The 19,832-nt window shown below is 48.4% G+C and overlaps 1 protein-coding gene across 14 annotated transcripts in view; it reads right to left on the bottom strand.

Moving 5' to 3' along the window:
* The window catches only part of LOC139763870 (protein Smaug homolog 1-like), a 136,839-nt gene that overhangs the window by 32,511 nt on the left and 84,496 nt on the right, over positions 1–19,832 (bottom strand). The window contains exons 1-2 of one of the 14 annotated variants that reach the window (XM_071690248.1): positions 18,317–18,443; positions 11,880–13,851 (exon numbers count right to left, since the gene is read on the bottom strand). The exons of 6 other annotated variants lie outside the window; for them this stretch is intronic. In XM_071690248.1, the coding sequence (XP_071546349.1) occupies positions 11,880–11,892 (13 nt within the window). In that variant the 5' untranslated portion in view covers positions 11,893–13,851; positions 18,317–18,443. Of the gene's footprint in view, positions 1–11,879; positions 13,936–17,621; positions 18,444–19,667; positions 19,726–19,832 lie in introns of those variants that run through there. 7 more of the 14 variants (XM_071690242.1, XM_071690247.1, XM_071690244.1 and 4 more) reach the window with 7 other exon arrangements.

Here is a 19,832-nt window from a genome sequence, read left to right as displayed (position 1 = left end):
CCCCGGTTCCCTCAGCTCGCACCCATACAGCTCTACACCCCGTGCTAGGCTCTGATTTATACACACACACGAGGTCCGGAGACAAAGACAACACCTCCGTACAAAGGTGTAAGACACGTACACACACATACACACGCAAGGAATACTTAGAAAACAGACACGAAAACACAGAAGCATACACACAAACATAAACATGTATATATACACAGATACATGAGACTCCCTAACATACACACACATAAAATATAAACATACATAACTAAACAACTAAATACCTGACACAAAGACTTACAAACAAAACTGGAACGGAGAATCATACACTTACATCTACAACAGAGAAAGGGAATAAAATATTACGTGCTTATGTCTACTTTGTATACATAATAATCGCCTCTACATATGCATATATGTGTATACCTTTGTATTGTATACATGTGTCGCACAGACACAAGTATACAATACAAAGGTATACACCCATACACAGAGGCGATTATACATAAGCAGACAGGAGAGGAAAAAGAAGAAAAAAAAAAAATAGCGAAGAGACAGCGGCGCGTCGGTCCCCATTGATTCTCAGGAGTGGCACCGCCCTACTGCCTCACTCCTCCTCCTCCTCTGCACCCTCTATCCTCACCCCCCACCCCCCACTGCTTCTCTCTGACCTTTGCCCAGGAATTCCAAGTGGCTTGTTTACCCTCCCTCTTCCCCCCCATCTCTCTCTCTCTCTCTCTCTCTCTCTCTCTCTCTCTCTCTCTCTCACACACACACACAGTGTGGGCGGTAAACGGATCTGAGCCGCTGGTGTGTGTGTGTGTGTGTGTGTGTGTGTGTGTGTGTGTGTGTGTGTGTGTGTGTGTGTGTGTGTGTGTGCTCTTGAACACCCTAAGCCTTCACTCTCAACGACCCCACCCTCTTGTAGCAGTGCCCTGTACTAGGCAGACGAAGATCCGTCTTCGTTTTGATTGCTGTTTTTCAATCCTCTACGTAAAGTCACCAGAGTCTGAGGGCACTGGCCGGTCTTGTTCGTGTACGTGTGAGTGAGTGTGCTTGCCCGAGTATGAGTGTATGCGAGTGAGTGCACACACACCGAAAAATAGCCTGTGCATACGCAACCGTCCACCACACAGCCTCTAAGACTGAAAGAACTATATGTCTGCCGGTGTACGTGTTTATACCAAACATTCTATGAAACCACGGAGTTACTGTGTGAATATCATGGAACCCGGAAGAAGAATAATTCGTGTACGTCAATGACATACACACTAGTACCCCACCCAGCCAACTGTAGGCTATCCCGCGGATAAGGCCAAAGGCACACAAACTTATGTAAATAAAGCAAAATTTACACATTTCTGTTAACACATTTGCATACGTCGGTACATACAAGTGAATTTGCAAAAAATATCTATTGCTGAAGAAAATATATACCTAAATAAATATGTGGATATCACAGGAGCAAAAATAGTTTCCTCGTTAGATAAATTTTTCGTTTTCTTCACCATTAGAATAGGGCATTTTTTTCCCCAGTTCTGATACTACTTGCATAAAAAAAGTATCAAAAAACGTGTAAAATGTATTGAAGAATAAAAAAAGAAAAACTCACAAAACCCCTCCTTACACTAACAAAATTGTTTCATTCCATGCTTACAAAAACATATCTTAGAAACATATTTCAAATTCCTATATGTGTCAGAATCACTTATTGTTAGCAGAAAGAAGAAAAAAAAAAACTCGCGTTACTTCAGCCGCAATGACTCCGCCACAATTCAATTGTATAATTTCAAAGAGAACCGAAAACGTGTTGTAATGCTTTTATGATACATACTTTTGTGAAACAGTTTAGCAGAGATGATGAAAATGAAATATACTGGAATTTTCCCATCATATCTATCTATCTATCTATCTATCTATCTATCTATCTATCTATATATATATATATATATATATATATATATATATATATATATATATATATATACATAACCTTGCTAATGTACCCATGGGTATTACAGTATTGTGTAACTTTCAAAATTCAAACCCTCACTTTTATTTACGTATCCGTAGCCTAAAAAAATATTCACATTCTAAAAATCGGGAGAAATCTAACCACAAAATACGAAAAAGACACAGCAGGAAGTGTATTCTTTACATACGAGCGTGGTATTTGTGGCGGTAACAAAGGAATGCACAGGAATTTTCGCCAAGGGCGCGCCGTCTGCAAGGCAAGGTGACTTCCTTGAGTCTAATACCCAAACCAATACAGAGAATTTATATGATGAAAAAAAAAATGTGAATTTTAATGAAAAAAAAATGCGTTCTGAGAAACGTGGATAATATACAATAAATAATTCACCAAAGTGTCTGAGACATTGTATATCACACAACAGAATTTCTTACTATGCAGCTAGAAGGTCAATTACATCAAACTGTTAGAAAACAGTTTACATCAAAGCTCGCAAGAACTGTTTACATCAAAATTCGCAAGAACTGTTTACATCAAACTTCCAGAGAAAACTGTTTATGTCAAACCTCGTAAGAACTGTTTACATCAAACTTCCAGAGAACTGTTTATGTCAAACCTCGCAAGAACTGTTTACATCAAACTTCTTGACAACTGTTTACATCAAACTTTTGGAAAGCTGTTTCAAACTGCTCTGATTCATATCGAGCTGCCACAATCTGCCCTACACCGGAAAACAGAAGTTAATGACTGCAAATACTGATATAACTCTCCCATAAAAAAAAATAAAAAAAAATATATTATCAACTTTGACAATTAAATAACATTAGATGTAACAGAGAGATGACGCCGTTTTCTATACGTGAGGCCAACATATTTGTTTCGATGTTATAATATTACAGATCTACTGTATTCACAAGGCCAATGAATAATGGCCAAATACTGATTCTAAAATTATGATGAATAGAACCATCTCATTCAATCTATCCACCTACGGTGAATAAAACGATCTTACTCTTCTCCTAAACTATCTATCTCTATATACAGACAGATAGACTAGTAGGGACATATATGTATATATCTTAATTTCTGGCATATGTAATTTAAGGTTCTTCCTATCACAGTTTTCGAGAGACGTAAACACAGCAGTCACCGTTAGTCATAATGGCTGATTCCGGGTATTTTCATGGCCGGGCAAAACATACATTTATTGGCTTACACACACACACACACACACACACACACACACACACATATATATATATATATATATATATATATATATATATATATATATATATATATATATATACATATATATATATATATATATATATATATATATATATATATATATATATATATATATATATATATATATATATATATATATATATATATATATACACACACACAAATTGCAGGTACAGCCCACACGAATATGTAAGTCTGATATACATAAATGTCAGAGGTTTCGAGGATGCATGGCCCCACAGGTAAATATAATACACACACACACACACACACACACACACACACGTCATAAGCATTGTCCCTGACATTTCCTCGAGCGAAAAAATGTAGTAAAGCGAATCAAACAGAAAAATAAAATCACTAGATCGGTGAAATACGATGCTTTGCTCTAAAAAACTGCATAAAGGAAAACATAATAATGCAAGGGGGGAGAATGTCATCAGCATGCTCTTGTTTAATGCTTTTAATGCTGTCTTCCGTAATCCCTTCAGCATGGTCATCATAATGCTGTCTCTCGTTATCCCATCAGCATGACCTTAAAAACTCTCTCTCTCTCTCTCTCTCTCTCTCTCTCTCTCTCTCTCTCTCTCTCTCTCTCTCTCTCTCTCTCATATAACCCCCGCATCCTATTAGCATGGCCTACATAATGCACAGTCTCTCTTAACCACTGCCGTCATGATGGACTGACGCCTTTGATGTTATCTTCATAAATACATAAACTACTCAAAAAGCAATGCTCTCTCAAACCTCTTTTTTTTTTCGATAGAGAGAAACCCTAAGAGGCTTCATTACCTCACATGTTTTCATCTAACAGCCATAACTGTGTCTACCCAGCAACGACGCCATAGGAAAGCGACAAACAGTAGGAACTCGAACAACCCTCCTCTTCCTCCTCGACATCATCACCAGGAGGAGGAGGAGGAGGAGGAGGAGGAGGAGGATCAAGAACAGCAGGCAGCAGGGGGCCACGGCGTACCCCCTCCCTCTCTGCTGCAGTGTGTCACGCAACCCACAGCGTCCGGGAGCAGAGTTAGGCAAGTCATGACCCAGAGTGTCCGTGAGGAGAGTCGGACTACACACACACACACACACACACACACACTAGCAGGGGAGAGGCCACTCTCCTCCCTCCCTCCTCGCAACGTCTCACGTCATCCTACTCAAGGCAGAGTCTGTCTGGGTGAGAGATCAGGAAGCATAGTACAACCACACCCCATCTCTCCCAGCCAAGTCAGTCAGTCAGTCAGTTAATCGGTAAGTCAGTCGGTCAGTCAGTAAATCAATCAGTCAATCGCACCTGCAGCAAGCATCCCACAAAAGCCGCTCAAACCAGCCTCACTGACCTTCGATTACCAGATTCACCCAATCAATACGTATATCTGGACCGACACGAAACACTCAAACGAACGTTTCATCACGCAGAACCTTGGCTATGTAACCTCCAAACACATGAACACACACACACACACACACACACACACACACACACACACACACACACACACACATTACTGAGGTCAACAGACTAACTCCCAAACCTTTAACATACAATCCTCAATCCTGGTCGAAATGACCTCCTTCTCTCTGCTTCCAGACACTAAACCCCTCCCCTCCCCCACTACCTTGCTTCCAGCGCGAGCCAGATGATAAAAACTTGTGTAAATCAACGAATAAAATACATCCCAGACCACAACATACAGTACACTCACACATGTGTAAGGTCAACCGCTGAACTAACGTTAAATCATAAATGCTGAACGGGTGGACCGTCCAGAAATGTGCACACTCGTCATTCACCCCACCAGACCACACCCACCAATAACAGATCCGTGCCACCACCACGCCTGCGGCTGGTAGTAACAACACAGTGAATCACCCACGTCCATCCCAGGCTAACGTACAGAAACACTCGACTCATCGTTATCTATTCGTATGAACGATAAATGCTTATCTATCATTTTTCTTTTAATATCAGTTCAGCGATGATGTTTGACTGATGATAATTTGATCTGGAAGCTCACTGGAGTGCATCTGGCCCAGAGAGAGAGAGAGAGAGAGAGAGAGAGAGAGAGAGAGAGAGAGAGAGAGAGAGAGAGAGAGAGAGAGAGAGAGGAGGCGTCCTCGGGCCTTCACGCACTCAACACAGCTGCGAAAACAAAAACACTCATTGCACAACCATAATAAGAAAAAAAAAAAAACATGACAGCAATGAGAAACGAAGACACAGATAAACCCCCACCGAACACCACAGTCGAGAGATCATGTGCAAATCCCAACAGGAAACACCAACATCATTATCACAATCGAGATCACTATCCAACTTCCAGCTTCCTACAGACGTGAGGAAAGCCTGGCACAGGCCCTACCACAGAGACGTGCATATATATCCCTCAGCACCAAAATGGCGTCGCATACCAACACACTCACGGTGCGAGCCCACGAAATCCAAGTGAGAGAGATCGACAACACTAATTCTATCAGAAGTGAGACATCGTCAAAGCGTTTTTATTTCTTTTTTTTTTTTTGAGCATACGATAAACCCTGAGAACAGCATTAGAACAAATGCTTCTGTCTCTGCCAGTTAAGGGGGATTTATGAGAGCACAAACCCGACTCACAAAATTGTGAGTGATTATGTCCAACACTTACTCGAAAGACCCATAAACCCACCTGATGTATGGCGTGAACGGACGATCTCCGCCAAAACTAAGTTTACATCAAAGTGTCCCGGGGACTTGGTTTACATCAGAGTATCCCGGAACTTTAGTTTACACAAGTTAAAGGCACGACGCTTCTGTGACAAGCACTAGGGGGCTTCCCTTGACCTCAGCAGTAGTGCTTCCTTCATCCCCCAGTGAGGTTGAACCCCCACAAGGGGTTCAACCTCCAGGAGAGTCCGAGAAAGGGGTGGCGGTGGCAGATACCTACCTCCCTCACCAAAGGACGTACTCTAGGACCTCCTCATTCCAAGGGCGAGGTGGCAGAAGGACTACACCACCCACTGAAGAAAGCAGGACCTCCCTACTCCAAGAAAAGGTACAGGCCTTCAGTACACCCCGTGCGAGGCTCTTGCTCAGGGTGTTACCCGTTCCATCGCTCACCATTACGAGTAGTAAGAGAAAAAAAAATATACACTGGGTCTACCACCACCACCATAAACATAGCCGATGCTTTCCTATCGCACAATCCCCTAGGGTATGAGGGCGGCTTTGGGAGGAGAACGGACGAAAATAGGAAGGAGGGAAGGGCACAAAGGGGCAATGCGGGGTGAGGGAGGAAAGAGGAACATCTTAAAATAAACTGGAACGTATATTTCGGGAAGGAAATTAAAGATGAAGGACGGACGGCGATGATGGAAAGCGCTACAACTCAAGGAAGAGTGTGTATACAGGGAGGGGGAATAACGATGATTGACGACTTGGAATAAGGGGAGGTAGAAAGCCAAGTCTACAGGGTGTATAGGATGCATGGCAACCTGGAATAAGGGAGATACTGCAGTATGTGTCAGAGTGAAGGGAGTAAGTAGTCTGGCAGCGGTCGGCAACCTGTGGCTCCCTGGCGGCAGCAGAAGGAAGAGGAACTCCTCCCTTCTGCTGGAGCGTATCTCCAGCAGGCGAGGTAGAACCTCTTACGAGCAGCAGAAGCAGCTGAGTGACCCTGGAAGTTGTGTTAAAAAAACAATCCAGGCGCAGAAGGACCCTGGAAAAACAGCATAGGGAGGAAAACCTCCGAGCAGAAGATGTAGCAGAACATCCTCTCCGTAGCAAGGAGCAGGGGCAGCAGAACACCCTTTTCCCCAACAGGAACAGAACCAGCAGAACACGCCCTCTACCCAGCACGAGCAAAAGTGCCTGAATCCCCTCCCACGTTCTCCCGACTGCCGCCGGTTGAAGCAACAGGCAGGCAGGCAGGCAGGCAAGCAGGCAGACAGGCGTGGGTGGGGGAGGGTTGTGGTAGAAGCACCGCCCCAGCCGCAGTCGCCGCCGCCGCCGCCGCCAGCAACAACAGCTGCAGCGGCGGCAACAGGAAGGATCGTCACGCTGGCGCTCCCTGTAACCACCCAGCCGGACAGCCTTTGTTAGTACTGACATCATACCTATCGGGCACCGTCCGGCAGACCGGTGTATCCGTCTCAGATGCATCCCTATCTGTCCTGGAAGCCCCTGTGCCTCTTAGCAAGGTTGGAACAGCACCCTGGAGGCCTCTGTACCCGTTAAAGGAGCTGGGACAGCACCCTGGAAGCCTTCGTTCGGGGGACAGCATCCTGGAAGCCCTCGTTGGGGCAAGCATCCCCCCACCACTGAACCACTGGTGGACCTACCAAACTGTGTGGACGGCATCCACATAGGATGCCGTCACATCTCATGGACAGCTCCGGATCGTTTATCATTTAGAGGGTTTCCGGAACTCGTTAAAACGTCACTAACAAAGCGGGTAGGATTAATTAATGGAGGCCTTCCACTGCTCACACCCACCCGACCAAATGTCACCTTAGGCCTACGGACCCGCGGCCTCCAACAACCTGACTGAACAGAGGAGCAACGTGATATCTCGGTTCCAGACCCAGCTGTTGGGGGTTGAAGACCTCCGAAGCCACCGTAAGGCATACGTAAGGTAAGGTAGTGTTCCAGACCCACCTGTGTGTGTGTGTGTGTGTGTGTGTGTGTGTGTGTGTGTGTGTGTGTGTGTGTGTGTGTGTGTGTGTGGTGGGGTAGGATGTGTTGAAGACCTCCTAAACCATCGCTAGGTATACGTAAGGTAAGGTAAAGCAAGGTTCCACACCCAGCTCTTGGGGTAAAAGACCTCCGAAACCACCGTAAGGTAATAAATAAAGGGGAGGGGGGGAAAAAAGGTAATAATGTCCCAAACTCAGCTACAGAGGTAGAGGACCTCCGGCGTCATCGTAAGGTAAAAAGATCCTTCAGGGAGGCGTATCGGACATTTGTATCAACCCTCAGGGACACTAAACAACCGTTCGCTGAATACCAGTCGTGTCACCGGCCTCAAGGAGAGCAGCTGCCTCCCACCCCCTTACTGTTTACCAAATTCCACGACCAGTTGAAAGTCACTCACCCGTAGGGAGCTTCCTCCTGCCAGTCGAGACTGTTCTTAGAACTCCAGTCTCTCCATACGTCACTCACTGACACACACACACACACACACACACACACACACACACACACACACAAGGGTCGTCTCTCGGTTCGATCAAGTTGGAAGTGAACGTTCAAACGTGCCGCGTGACTGGCATCAGTAGATTATAATGACGTTCTGGATGTGGGTAAATATTAAGCCAATTAATTTGACTGACGGGCAGACACTCACTCTCTCCTCCTCCTCCTCCTCCTCCTCCTCACGGTCTGATCAGGTGACTGGTATGTTTACCTTACCGCAGCCGCCAAGCTAACAAAAGCTACCCAGGCAATCGATCATTCAAACCTGTCCAGAAATTTTTTTGTAACTGAACCTAATATATATATATATATATATATATATATATATATATATATATATATATATATATATATATATATATATATAAACATCTTGCTCGACAAATTACCTAAGAGAGATCAAGCTTGGCTTCACGTAGTACCTCACAGATGGACATCTTACCCCCCGCCGTCTGACCCCACCCACATGACTCGCCTACTTCGGGATCGCCTCGATAACTCTGGTTTAACTTTCTACAAAAACCCCCACACCAGGTAAGGCCACCTGGCCGGAACGACAGTCCTCATATCACACAAACCATCACGAGGCTATCCAGTCCTACGAGCAGGTGAAAGGATCCCGCCCGTGGACCCGTTACCTTGTCTAGCCGCGCATTTACGACCAGTCGTATGCACGCGCCCGTCTATACCACCCAATTAGCCTTCAAACGCTTACCTACCCTAAGGGGGGTAACTATGGGAATGCTTACGGGGGAAGAAGTGGTCAGAGATGTGTCAAAGGATCTAACCTCCTGAACCCAACCCCACTTAAGAGTACACGCTGGAGAGGGAATTAAGTCTCCCTGCACACTGACCTCAGCTGTGGTTACCGTGAGGTTGTCATTTATAAAACAGGCGTAGTGACGAGGTACGACACCCTGTCTTATACACTTGACAACCTTACCCAGTACGACACCCTGTCTTATACACTTGACAACCTTACCCAGTACGACACCCTGTCTTATACACCTGACAACCTTACCCAATCATGCGAAGAAAAAAAAATATCATCAGTACTAAGGGCCAGTACTACGCGAATCATCAATACACCAATCACAGAGCTACGGGTGTAGCCACGACGCTTAGCAAACACATGTATCCCTCAGGGCGGGGATGGAACCTCCTCTGCTATCGTCCCAGTAAACAATCTGAGCTGCTATCGTCTTACCGACTTACACACAGGACTAATCGATACTGCAATACATGCTCTCTCTCTCTCTCTCTCTCTCTCTCTCTCTCTCTCTCTCTCTCTCTCTCTCTCTCTCTCTCTCTCTCTCTCTCTCTCCATTCGCCAAAACACCCCCACCAAAATAAACCATACTTAACGCCTCGACCTATCAAAACAAACCATACTCAAGGCCTTGACCTACCAAAACAAACCATACCTAAGGCCTTGACCTACCAAAGCAAACCATACTCAAGGCCTTGACCTACCAAAGCAAACCATACTTAAGGCCTTGACCTACCAAAAGAACCTATGCTTAACGCCCTGAGCACGACACCGATGACCCTTGACCATGATGGTACGAACTAAAGGGTCAGGTCACGAGGTGGCGCCGAAGATACACCAAACCCCCCATCGACCCGTCCCTCTCTCAGTCGAACTCAGGATCTTAATAACACAGAGCCGCATCAAACCTGCACCAGATGATACTCAATGAGGCACAGAGTGTCGCTGTGGCCACCCGATATATCCTGCCGGGTTTCCGGCTGTGAGCCTCAAGCTTGTGTGTGTGTGTGTGTGTGTGTGTGTGTGTGTGTGTGTGTGTGGGGGGGGGGGGGTTCATTAATGTGCAACGCGCCTTGATCGTCGTCCTCCGCGGGCGTGTGCCACTTGTATGCTTGACTTTAATGGCGGACGTATCATGAGAATTGATGAAGTTAAGCGACGGGGAACGGGGCCACCCGACCCCGAACCCCAAATATAGACCTCATCCTGAGGAGTCACAGGAGAGCTGGTAGCCTGGTTGGCTGGCTGGCTGGTTGGTTGGGGGGGGGTGGAGAAGACTGGAGGGAGAAAGGGGTATAGCAGCCGGGTGTGTGTGTGTGTGCGGGGTCGGTCACTCAGTCACTGAGGACTTATTGAGAGAGAGAGAGAGAGAGAGAGAGAGAGAGAGAGAGAGAGAGAGAGAGAGAGAGAGAGAGAGAGAGAGAGAGAGAGAGACAGAGAGAGAGAGAGAGAGAGAGAGAGAGACAGAGAGAGAGAGAGAGAGAGAGAGAGAGAGAGAGAGAGAGAGAGAGAGAGAGAGAGAGAGAGACGCATACAGAGGTCGTGTCCTGTGGAAGGCCAGACCGATGTCTGCTTCCAGGTCTTCCTAAGAAAAAAAAAAAAGAAAAAAAAGAAAAGAAAAGGAGAAGCCTTTGCTTTGCTATCCTTTTCTTCCACTGCTTTTTAACGGGGGAGGGGGGGGGTCTGCAGTGTTTTTCTTTAGTAGTGCTAAGGCCAAGACCACCTCGCTTGGACCGTGGGGTCTGTGTGGTCTGTGTATAACTGCGTGTCCTCAAGTCCAACAGGCCTCCATGTGGAACACTGCTGTTGCCACCCGCTGCGGATAAATACGTAGCCATTGCTGCGTCTTTTATCAATGTCCTGACGCAAGGACACGAAACGGGGAGGGAACCCGGCACACTACGGCTCCCCTGGGGAGGGGAGGTGTGCTAATTCTGGGGAGGTAAGTGTGCTAATCCTGGGAGGTTGGTGCGTTATTTCTACTCAACTATGGATCTTTGGAATATGTCCTGCTGGGAAGTTACAGAGTCAGTCTACTTACTGACCAGTAATTCGTGTATATTACACTTCAGGCTGTGGCTTGCATACCTGAGGCCGGCCGTGGTAAGCTAAAAAGGTAATAATACAAGAGGAGAAAGCCAGGACCATGTCCGTGGTAACGTGGCAAGAAGGGGACGGTCACAGCAGAACAGGGGCGTCGCGTCTCCTCCTGTGCAATCTTACAACGGAGTCAGGAGGTCGAGGATGTAGACGAGGACTCACACAGCCATGGTGAAAACACGATGGGACGACCCTTATGTGCGAATGACCTAAACCTCTGACCTGAACGCTGGGAGGGGGGGTGTCGGGTCAAAGCCCACGCCATAATCTCCAAGGGCATGTACGCTCGCGGTTAAGGATCCTACCACTGATGGGTTTAATCACCGGATTAACCTGTGTGGCCGTCACAAGCCACCATCACTCTCCACCTCGAAGACCAGTCAAGCAATCGACAACAACAACAGCAACAAAAAAAGGGCATAAAGTACGTTTTCACCAGAGAGATACACCTCCAGACTCGTCCACTGTGAAAGACAAAACTCTCGCGCAAACAAGTTATTTTTTTTATCACAGAAAGAAAAACAAAACTCAAGACACAAAAACAAGTTTGTATTTCTCCATCACCTGCTTAAAATGAGGAAAAAAAAAAAGAAAATTAAGAAGAAAAACGAGTGAGTATTTACCTGCTGCGCGCATGGCGGGTGGGATGAGGTTGTAGGATGCAATGTTGAAGGATTTAATACTGCACGAGGCAGCGTCCGACGATAAGATGGTGTTCAGCTCAACCCTTGCGAGGCGAGGCGGGGGAGCGGGACTGGAGCTTCCAGTCCTGAAGGAGTGCTCGGGGTTGTCCAGTGGTACTGGAGGATCCGCGCCTCGGAAGAGGCAATGGTGAGGAGGGCAACTGTCCAACGAGGAGTCCGGATGAGGTGGAGGATTAGAACCGAGGGAGAGATAGGAGGAGCGTAGCGGAGGAGGCAAGGATTAACAGCACCTACCCAGAGGAGCCAACCAACGTGTATAATCAACAACGAGAGTCATATGGACGGGAAGAGGATGCGTACAGAAGGCAGGGAAATCACGAGACAGATCGATACAGACGACCAGAAGCTGCTCGTGGTACCTAAGAGACTCTACGAGTGAGGAAGGCAATCTATGTCAGTTCAACCTGATGGAGGGGGAAGGAGGGAGGGAAGAAGAGGTCTTGTGGGTAAGACTTCCTGCCAGAGGGGCTCGAGAAACAACAGCTCCTGCAGGAGACTCAAGCGAGCCCGGCGGACCTTGAAACCGACCTGGCGCAACACCTGGTTGGTGGGAGAATCCAGGACAACAGGAACTGGAAAGACTATCACTTCAGATTTCCAGCCACCGTTCTGAAGGCCACACAGGTTATACAGAATCCGTGAGGCTTTCACAGGGGCTCAAGGATGCGAATGAATGAAAACTGGGAGAGAGAGAGAGAGAGAGAGAGAGAGAGAGAGAGAGAGAGAGAGAGAGAGAGAGAGAGAGAGAGAGAGAGAGAGAGAGAGAGAGAGAGAGAGGAACAGGAAACTTATGAAAGAGCCTGAAGGATAATGCAATTTAGACCTTGTGACGGGGCAAGGGGGAAAGAGAGAGAGAGAGAGAGCGAGCGTGCGAGAGAAGCTCGAGGGAAATTGACGAAAAAACGTTAAATAAAGAAACCAGAAGTATAATATATACCCGATGGTAAATGAATGACGGACTGAATGACGTAAAAGAAGACAAGAGGTTGTAGGGAAGACACTCAGAAAGACGAACTTATGATCCTAGTGTCGCCCTAAGAGAGCCAGCAGACGGTGTGTCAGAACCAGTTGAGTTCACCCCCCCAAACAAACGGCAAGGGGGACGGGGGCTGGGCTGGCTAGGGGGTGAAAGTGAAGGTGAGAGAGAGTGAGTGAGTTAGTGGGAGAGAAAGAGAGACAGTGACGACAGGAAAATGGGCGAGGGGGAGGGGGGAAGAGTTCGGGTCTGGACCGGTCAAGTTAGGGCAACCCCTGCGCGGTGGGACCTTTCATTCAGGGGGGGGAACGAACGCCACCCTGAGGAAGGAAGAACCAGATTGTTAAACCAATACCACAACCACCAGCAGGAGGAGGAAGAGGTACACAAAACCACACAGGAGGAGGAGGGGGACGCTGGAGGTGCTCCCGAGACCGCAAGCCCTGAGAAGACTACAGACGATTACCAGACGAGAGAGAGAGAGAGAGAGAGGAGTGAGTCTGTCCTCAGAGAGAAGGAAGGGACTTGATCAGAAGCAGAGAGGAGAGAGAGAGAGAGAAAAAAAAAAGAAAGAACACCGATGGGAATAGACGAGGAACGGAAGAACGGGAGTTCTCTCCAACCACCAGCACCAACACTCAAGGCTGGCGTCGTGTTTTGTGAGGGGGCTTATGACTTGCTTCAGCGGGTGAGGGCTGAGTTCTGGTCCTGCCGAGATGCACCACAGCCTCGTCGTCAGCTCCACTCCCTCTTGGCCACAGCGTTTCTTAAAAGGTCTTCACCGACTCACGAGGCGCGGGGTTCGATCCACTTTTCATTACTTTACAGCCACTTAATCCACTTTTTTTTTTTTACGTTTTGGGAAAGGAAATGAATACTACTTTCTTCACTATTCAACCCTTTCTTGGAGTCATTCTGAAAGAACATGTTTCCGATCAGTACGTGAATGCGTCATGATACCCATCGTTCGAATTCCTGAATACGAGCCCACAAGGTTTCCTGGAGTGAAGCTACACAATTTCACAGATGTACGAGTTCTAACTTTCACATCACATTTAAAGTAGAGCATCTTAGAACAGGACTGGCGTGTTACGGCACCCACAACTGTAGCATTATAGAACACAAGCTGGTGTGTTATAACACCCGCAGTTGGAGTACCATACAACACAAGCTGGTGTGTTACGACACCCACAACTGGAGTACCACGGAACACAAGCTAGTGTGCGTTGCGACAGCCATAACTGATGGCTTCCTTACGTGACGCAGAGGTAAGGGGTCCAAGCTCCCGTCTCTAGTAGCTGGTCGTGCGACGGGACGGAGACGGAAACCACAACCCCACGTGAGGGAGGGACGGAACATACGACCCCACTGGGACGGGGAGGAGGAAGGGAACACCTGGGCGGGAGTGAGGGAGGGACAAGGCAGCTGCTGTGCAGGATGTGGGAGGCAGCATAGAGGTGTGTGTGTGTGTGTGTGTGTGTGTGTGTGTGTGTGTGTGTGTGTGTGTGTGTGTGTGTGGCGGATAAGGCCAGCAGCAGGACCACCTGTTGCGGGCCATGCCAGCCAGGGAGGAGTCTCTCTCTCTCTCTCTCTCTCTCTCTCTCTCTCTCTCTCTCTCTCTCTCTCTCTCTCTCTCTCTCTAGGTAGTAGGTGGAAGGCAGCCACCGACCAGGGAGGTACATCTACCCGCACTACCCGCCTGGTGAACAGGAGGGGCTGGTGACGCCTGCGCAGTGAGCTAGGCCTTCAGTGGCTGTCAAGCTTCACTCCTCTAACCCAGCTGTTATTCAGTCTACAGACATACGATTTCTCTCCCTCACATACTCAACAACACGTAGCTCACACGAATCGTTACCATAAGATTTTCCTTGAGGTGAGCACTACGCGTTAGCCCCATCCCCGGCACAATCTCGTCGTAAGTATTCTTAAGCAAGTAAGTACTTTCTTATGAGCGGTTAGCGCTACGCGCTAGCCCTGCCTTTAGCTACTACCGCAATTACGTACTCTCTATGGCACACTCAGTATACACTTTCTCTTTCCCTCCCTGACCACCACACTCCCTAAGTCGGTCAACACAACACTCAAGGACATGGTTAACACACGCCTCCTAAGGACTTGGTCCACATAGGACTCTCGCGGTCCACATACGACTCTCGGTCCACATAGGACTCTAATGGTCCACATAGGACACTCGGTCCACGTAGGACTCTCTCGGTCCAAATAGGCCTCCCTAGGTCCATATAAGACTCTCTCGGTCCACATAGGACTCCCTACGTCCCCATAGGACTCCCCCGGTCCATATATGCCTCTCTCGGTCCATACAGGACTCCCGAAGACCACCCCCCCAAACGCAAACACCAACACCATCCCCTAAAGGCGTCTGTCTTAATGATTCCAATAATTCTTGGCGTAATTTACCATTGACATTCACAACACCTTGACAGACAATTTGCAACAGATTTCTCCAATATATAAAACACTATCAGCGCCAGGGAGGGTTGGGGAATCGCTAGAATTTGTAAGTGGAGGCAGGTAAAGCACCCAAGAAAAAAAGAGGTAAGTAGGTTTACAGTAGAAAGGTAGATACAACGGAGCGCTGGTGAATATGTATACAGTTACGTGGGTTAGTAGGTATCTAGGTAAGTAGGCAGGGAGGTACAAAGGTAGGCAGAAAGGCCATCAAGTAGGTGTGAGAGAGAGAGAGAGAGAGAGAGAGAGAGAGAGAGAGAGAGAGAGAGAGAGAGAGAGAGAGAGAGAGAGAGAGAGAGAGAGAGGAAGTAAGTCTAGGACGGGCAGGCGTGGGGGGGGGGGGGGAGAATGGCTCTCGGAAATCCGCCTATCCCGTGTGGCCCTTTCACTTTCAACCCAACCCAAGCTAACCATGGGGGTCGCTCGCCTCCCGCACCCGCTGCGCCTGCACAATCATACCCAGGCTCTCTTCTGTGTGTGTGTGTGTGTGTGTGTGTGTGTGTGTGTGTGTGTGTGTGTGTGTGTGTGTGTGTGGGGCCAGTCCAGACATATCAGAGGGTGTCAGGACCCGTTATAAAGGGGGATGGGGGGTTCTGGATACACACAGACACACGGGTCTTCTTTGCGTCTTCTGTGGTACAGACAAACAGGTGCGCCTCTAACTAACATATACCTTGTGTGACACAGACGCAACGCGTGTGAGTGCAGACAGCCATGTATGTCTCATCTGTGCTATGGATTCAGAGGCATAATGCAAGCCCTATTCCTGCACAGACAGGTCCTTCCTCACACACACACACAGCATTACCGTCTCCATGTACCATGGATGACACCACCACAGACAGCAACACGGTCTGTACGTGTCATATATATGACTGCTATAGACACTGCATTACCGTTTGTACGTGTTATATATGACTACTACAGACACAGCATCATCGTCTGTACGTGTCATATATGACTACTACAGACACTGCATCATCGTCTGTACGTGTCATACTTGACACCACCATAGACGCTGCATCAGTGCCTGTATGTGTCATATATGACATCACACCGAAACATCATCGTATATACGTGTCATGTGACACCACCACAGACACAGCACCATCGACTGTGCGTGTCACACATAACATCACAGACACACAGAATCCTCTCGTCCGCCTGCGTCACAATATGTGACAGCCGACGATGCAAAGTAATGTACGTGCATGGCCAAGCTATGTGACGCTGGAACCGACATAGCACAAACACCAGCGTCTGGCTGCGTCACACACACACACACACACACACACACACACATATCATACGTGTCAAATCACAAACAAAAAACCACAAACCAAAAAGAAGACTCTCTCTCTCTCTCTCTCTCTCTCTCTCTCTCTCTCTCTCCTGTAACTCCCTTGCTCAAACATCCCTGTAACAAAATCTCATCTCTGTATACCATTACAGAACTGACGTTCTTTTGGCGAGCCAGTGACATCATTAACCCCCCCCTCCCCCTCCTCCCCGTCACCCCTTCGAACATGACGTCAGTCACTCCTCGAGACGCAGACATCACGTGGGCGTCGTATTCAGAATGTTTCGTCCCGATCCCTACGCATGCAACGGCAGCAACATCGCTCATTTAGAAAATAACACCAGCTATGTTCGTATGCAAACTCCAGTTCGTCTATAGGTATAATTTCTATATTTTCTATCACTGTCAGATCATAGCAACTTTTTTTTTGCGTGTGTGTGTGTGTGTGTGTCACCCTTTACAACACGGCCATCCTCTATAATATACTGTCATCCTCTCTTGTCAACTTTGTACGTCACTATAGATCTATAACACTGAACATGAACCACATTTCTACAACACTGTTGGCCTCCATACATCCAATAACACGGTCACCGTGCGTCTGTACAACAGTCGCTCGTCACCGTATCTCGGACTTTTCAAACAACCGCAACTTCCACCAACGTCCTCTGAGACCACAGTTCCTTTCCGAGCATCATCCCTGTCCAGCGTCCAAGCACACAGTAAGCAGAGGCCAGTAAAGTTCGCTTGTACCGCGAAGTTGTATCTCCAGAGACGACCACTTGTTCGCGCAGCACTGAGCCACGTCGAGGAACCGAATCTGTTCGCCTTGTTACGCGTGACGGCCGTGTGGATGACGCCGTCACACAGACAAGAGGAGGAGGAGGAGGGGCAACCGTAGATGGACGGAGATTACTGTACAGTGGGCGAGGGTCAATGTCCACACGCCGTTTTGAGGACACACACACACACACACACACACACACACACACACACACACACACACACACGCACACAACCACAATCAGCTCAGCACTGTGTTCTGTCCACTGGCTTTTCTCCTCACAGTTTCCGAACTTTCAATTTCGTTTCGGCATCTGTCGCCATTCACTGCGGGCGGTATTTCATGTTCACCAGAGGGACGACGAAATCACTCGTCACAAATCGCAAAGATCTACTACAGTCCAGTCCAGATGACTGTGTGGCTTCACCCAGCGAGCCACCGTAGGAAGGGGTGAGGAGGCAGTAGTACCCTCTTCTACAGGAGGTCCTCTCGTCGTCTGCAGCAGGAGACGACCCACAGACCCTCGTCTACTACAGAATAGAGCGTCTCTCTTACAGCTGTAGCGGTGGACTGGTGGTGAACGCCAGCAGAACGAGGTCGAGAGACAGAATACGTTCTCCTGCAGGAGGTCCTCTCGCTCAGACACCAAGTCTTCTACAGAAGGGAGCGTGCCCCTTCCCTCTCCTACTGCAGCTGGAGGAGGTATGACAGAGCAGGTGGGTGAAGCCTGCTGGAGGAGTGAGCACTGAGTGAGTGGTGTGTGTGTGTGAGTGTGTGGGTGTGGGTGGTGTGTGCGTGTGTATATGCGAGTGTGTGTGTGTGTGTACCGAGCAGACGGAGCGGCGGGAGCGGCACGGTCAACTCAACACCACAGACCGGCCCGGACTGTTGCCGCCAACCTAGTCACTCCCCTCTCTCTCCCTCTCCCTCTCTCTCCGAGTCTCCAACCCCCCTCCCCCCAACCGCCCGCCCCCACAGCAGTGAGAGGCCGGCGACACCTCCCTCTCACATCCCGCACCACCACAACTGTTGCTAGAAACCCACCCACCCCCTTCCCTCCTCCCACCACCACACCACCAGGGAGGACCTTAATGAAGAGATTAGCTCCTATGTACGGCACGACGGTTCGATCCTTGAGTATGGTCAGAACCTGACACCCCTCGGGGGCCACTGGCGAAGGCAAGGCCATCATCACGCACGGTGTCGTGCCGTCGTGTTTGAAGGGTCGTACCGTCCTTTTCGAGGGCCGCACCGTCTTGCTCAAAGGTCGTACCGTCGTGCTGATAAGGGTCCGACAAGTCCCACTCGTCATGACTTACCCTCCGCCAGTGACATCAATAACACCACTAACCTATCGACACCACCACCTTCACTTTCCACACACGCACAAACACTGGTCTCTACTCACTCATCACTTTCATTCATGTTCATCACATTCACCGGTGCAGGTTCACTCGCTCTGCACCCACCCCATTCCCATGCGACCATTCACGATTAATAACCTTCATTATAAAAACCCCTACTTCCACACCCTCACCCCTTTCCACCCCGCCCTGAGTCCTTCTTTCCGCTTTACATCCCCACAGGACTCCTAAGGACACTGGAGGAAGAGGAGCAGCAGCGGGGAGGGAGTGTGGGACGACCTCCTGCGCAACGCCAGGGGTCCCGGTCAGAGTCGACAAGCTTTTGCCCTCGTTCGTTGCCCTGACCTGAACTGACCCTTTACGACGCCAGAGCCACGCATGGGGCGAGGGTGGGGGTGTCAGGACTGCCTGTAAGACCGCGAGCGAAGGAGGAGTGGCGTAGTTGGGGGGAAGAGGGGTTCTTCTCTCCTCCCTCAGACACTTCATTGCCTTGGGTAATGCAGGGTCCTGGAGCGAGGCTGGTCAGGCCAAAGCTTATCTTAGCCTACGAAAACACCTGTTCTTTTCCCAGTCCTTGTTTTGTACATTGTGTATTATTGTGACCACTTTAACCACCCATAATGAGTGGCTGTGATAGTCTACTGACTATGCTAATGTACCTTGTTGAGCATGAGCTGATATAATGCTGTACCATGTAAATGACCTAACACTGTATCAGTTTCTGTCCAATAAACTTTAATGATAATAATAATAATCAACTATTGCCTTTACGAATATGAACCTAAAAGCTATTTTCTATCGCTCTCTCACTCACCTGTCCAGTCGTGTTCGTGTCTGTCCCCCTCCCCAACAGGCATCTTCGGAACCAGGAACCTCGTCACGTAGCGTCTTCGGTAACCTTGAGAATCACCTGGAGTGGTGCACACACACCCCCTTCTGGAGTGTGGCCAGGCGGCTGACGTAATTCTGCGTCGCCGTG

Source organism: Panulirus ornatus, chromosome 48 (genome assembly GCF_036320965.1).
Source record: "Panulirus ornatus isolate Po-2019 chromosome 48, ASM3632096v1, whole genome shotgun sequence".
Lineage (NCBI taxonomy): Eukaryota > Metazoa > Arthropoda > Malacostraca > Decapoda > Palinuridae > Panulirus > Panulirus ornatus.
This window is presented reverse-complemented; position numbering and strand designations above follow the sequence as displayed.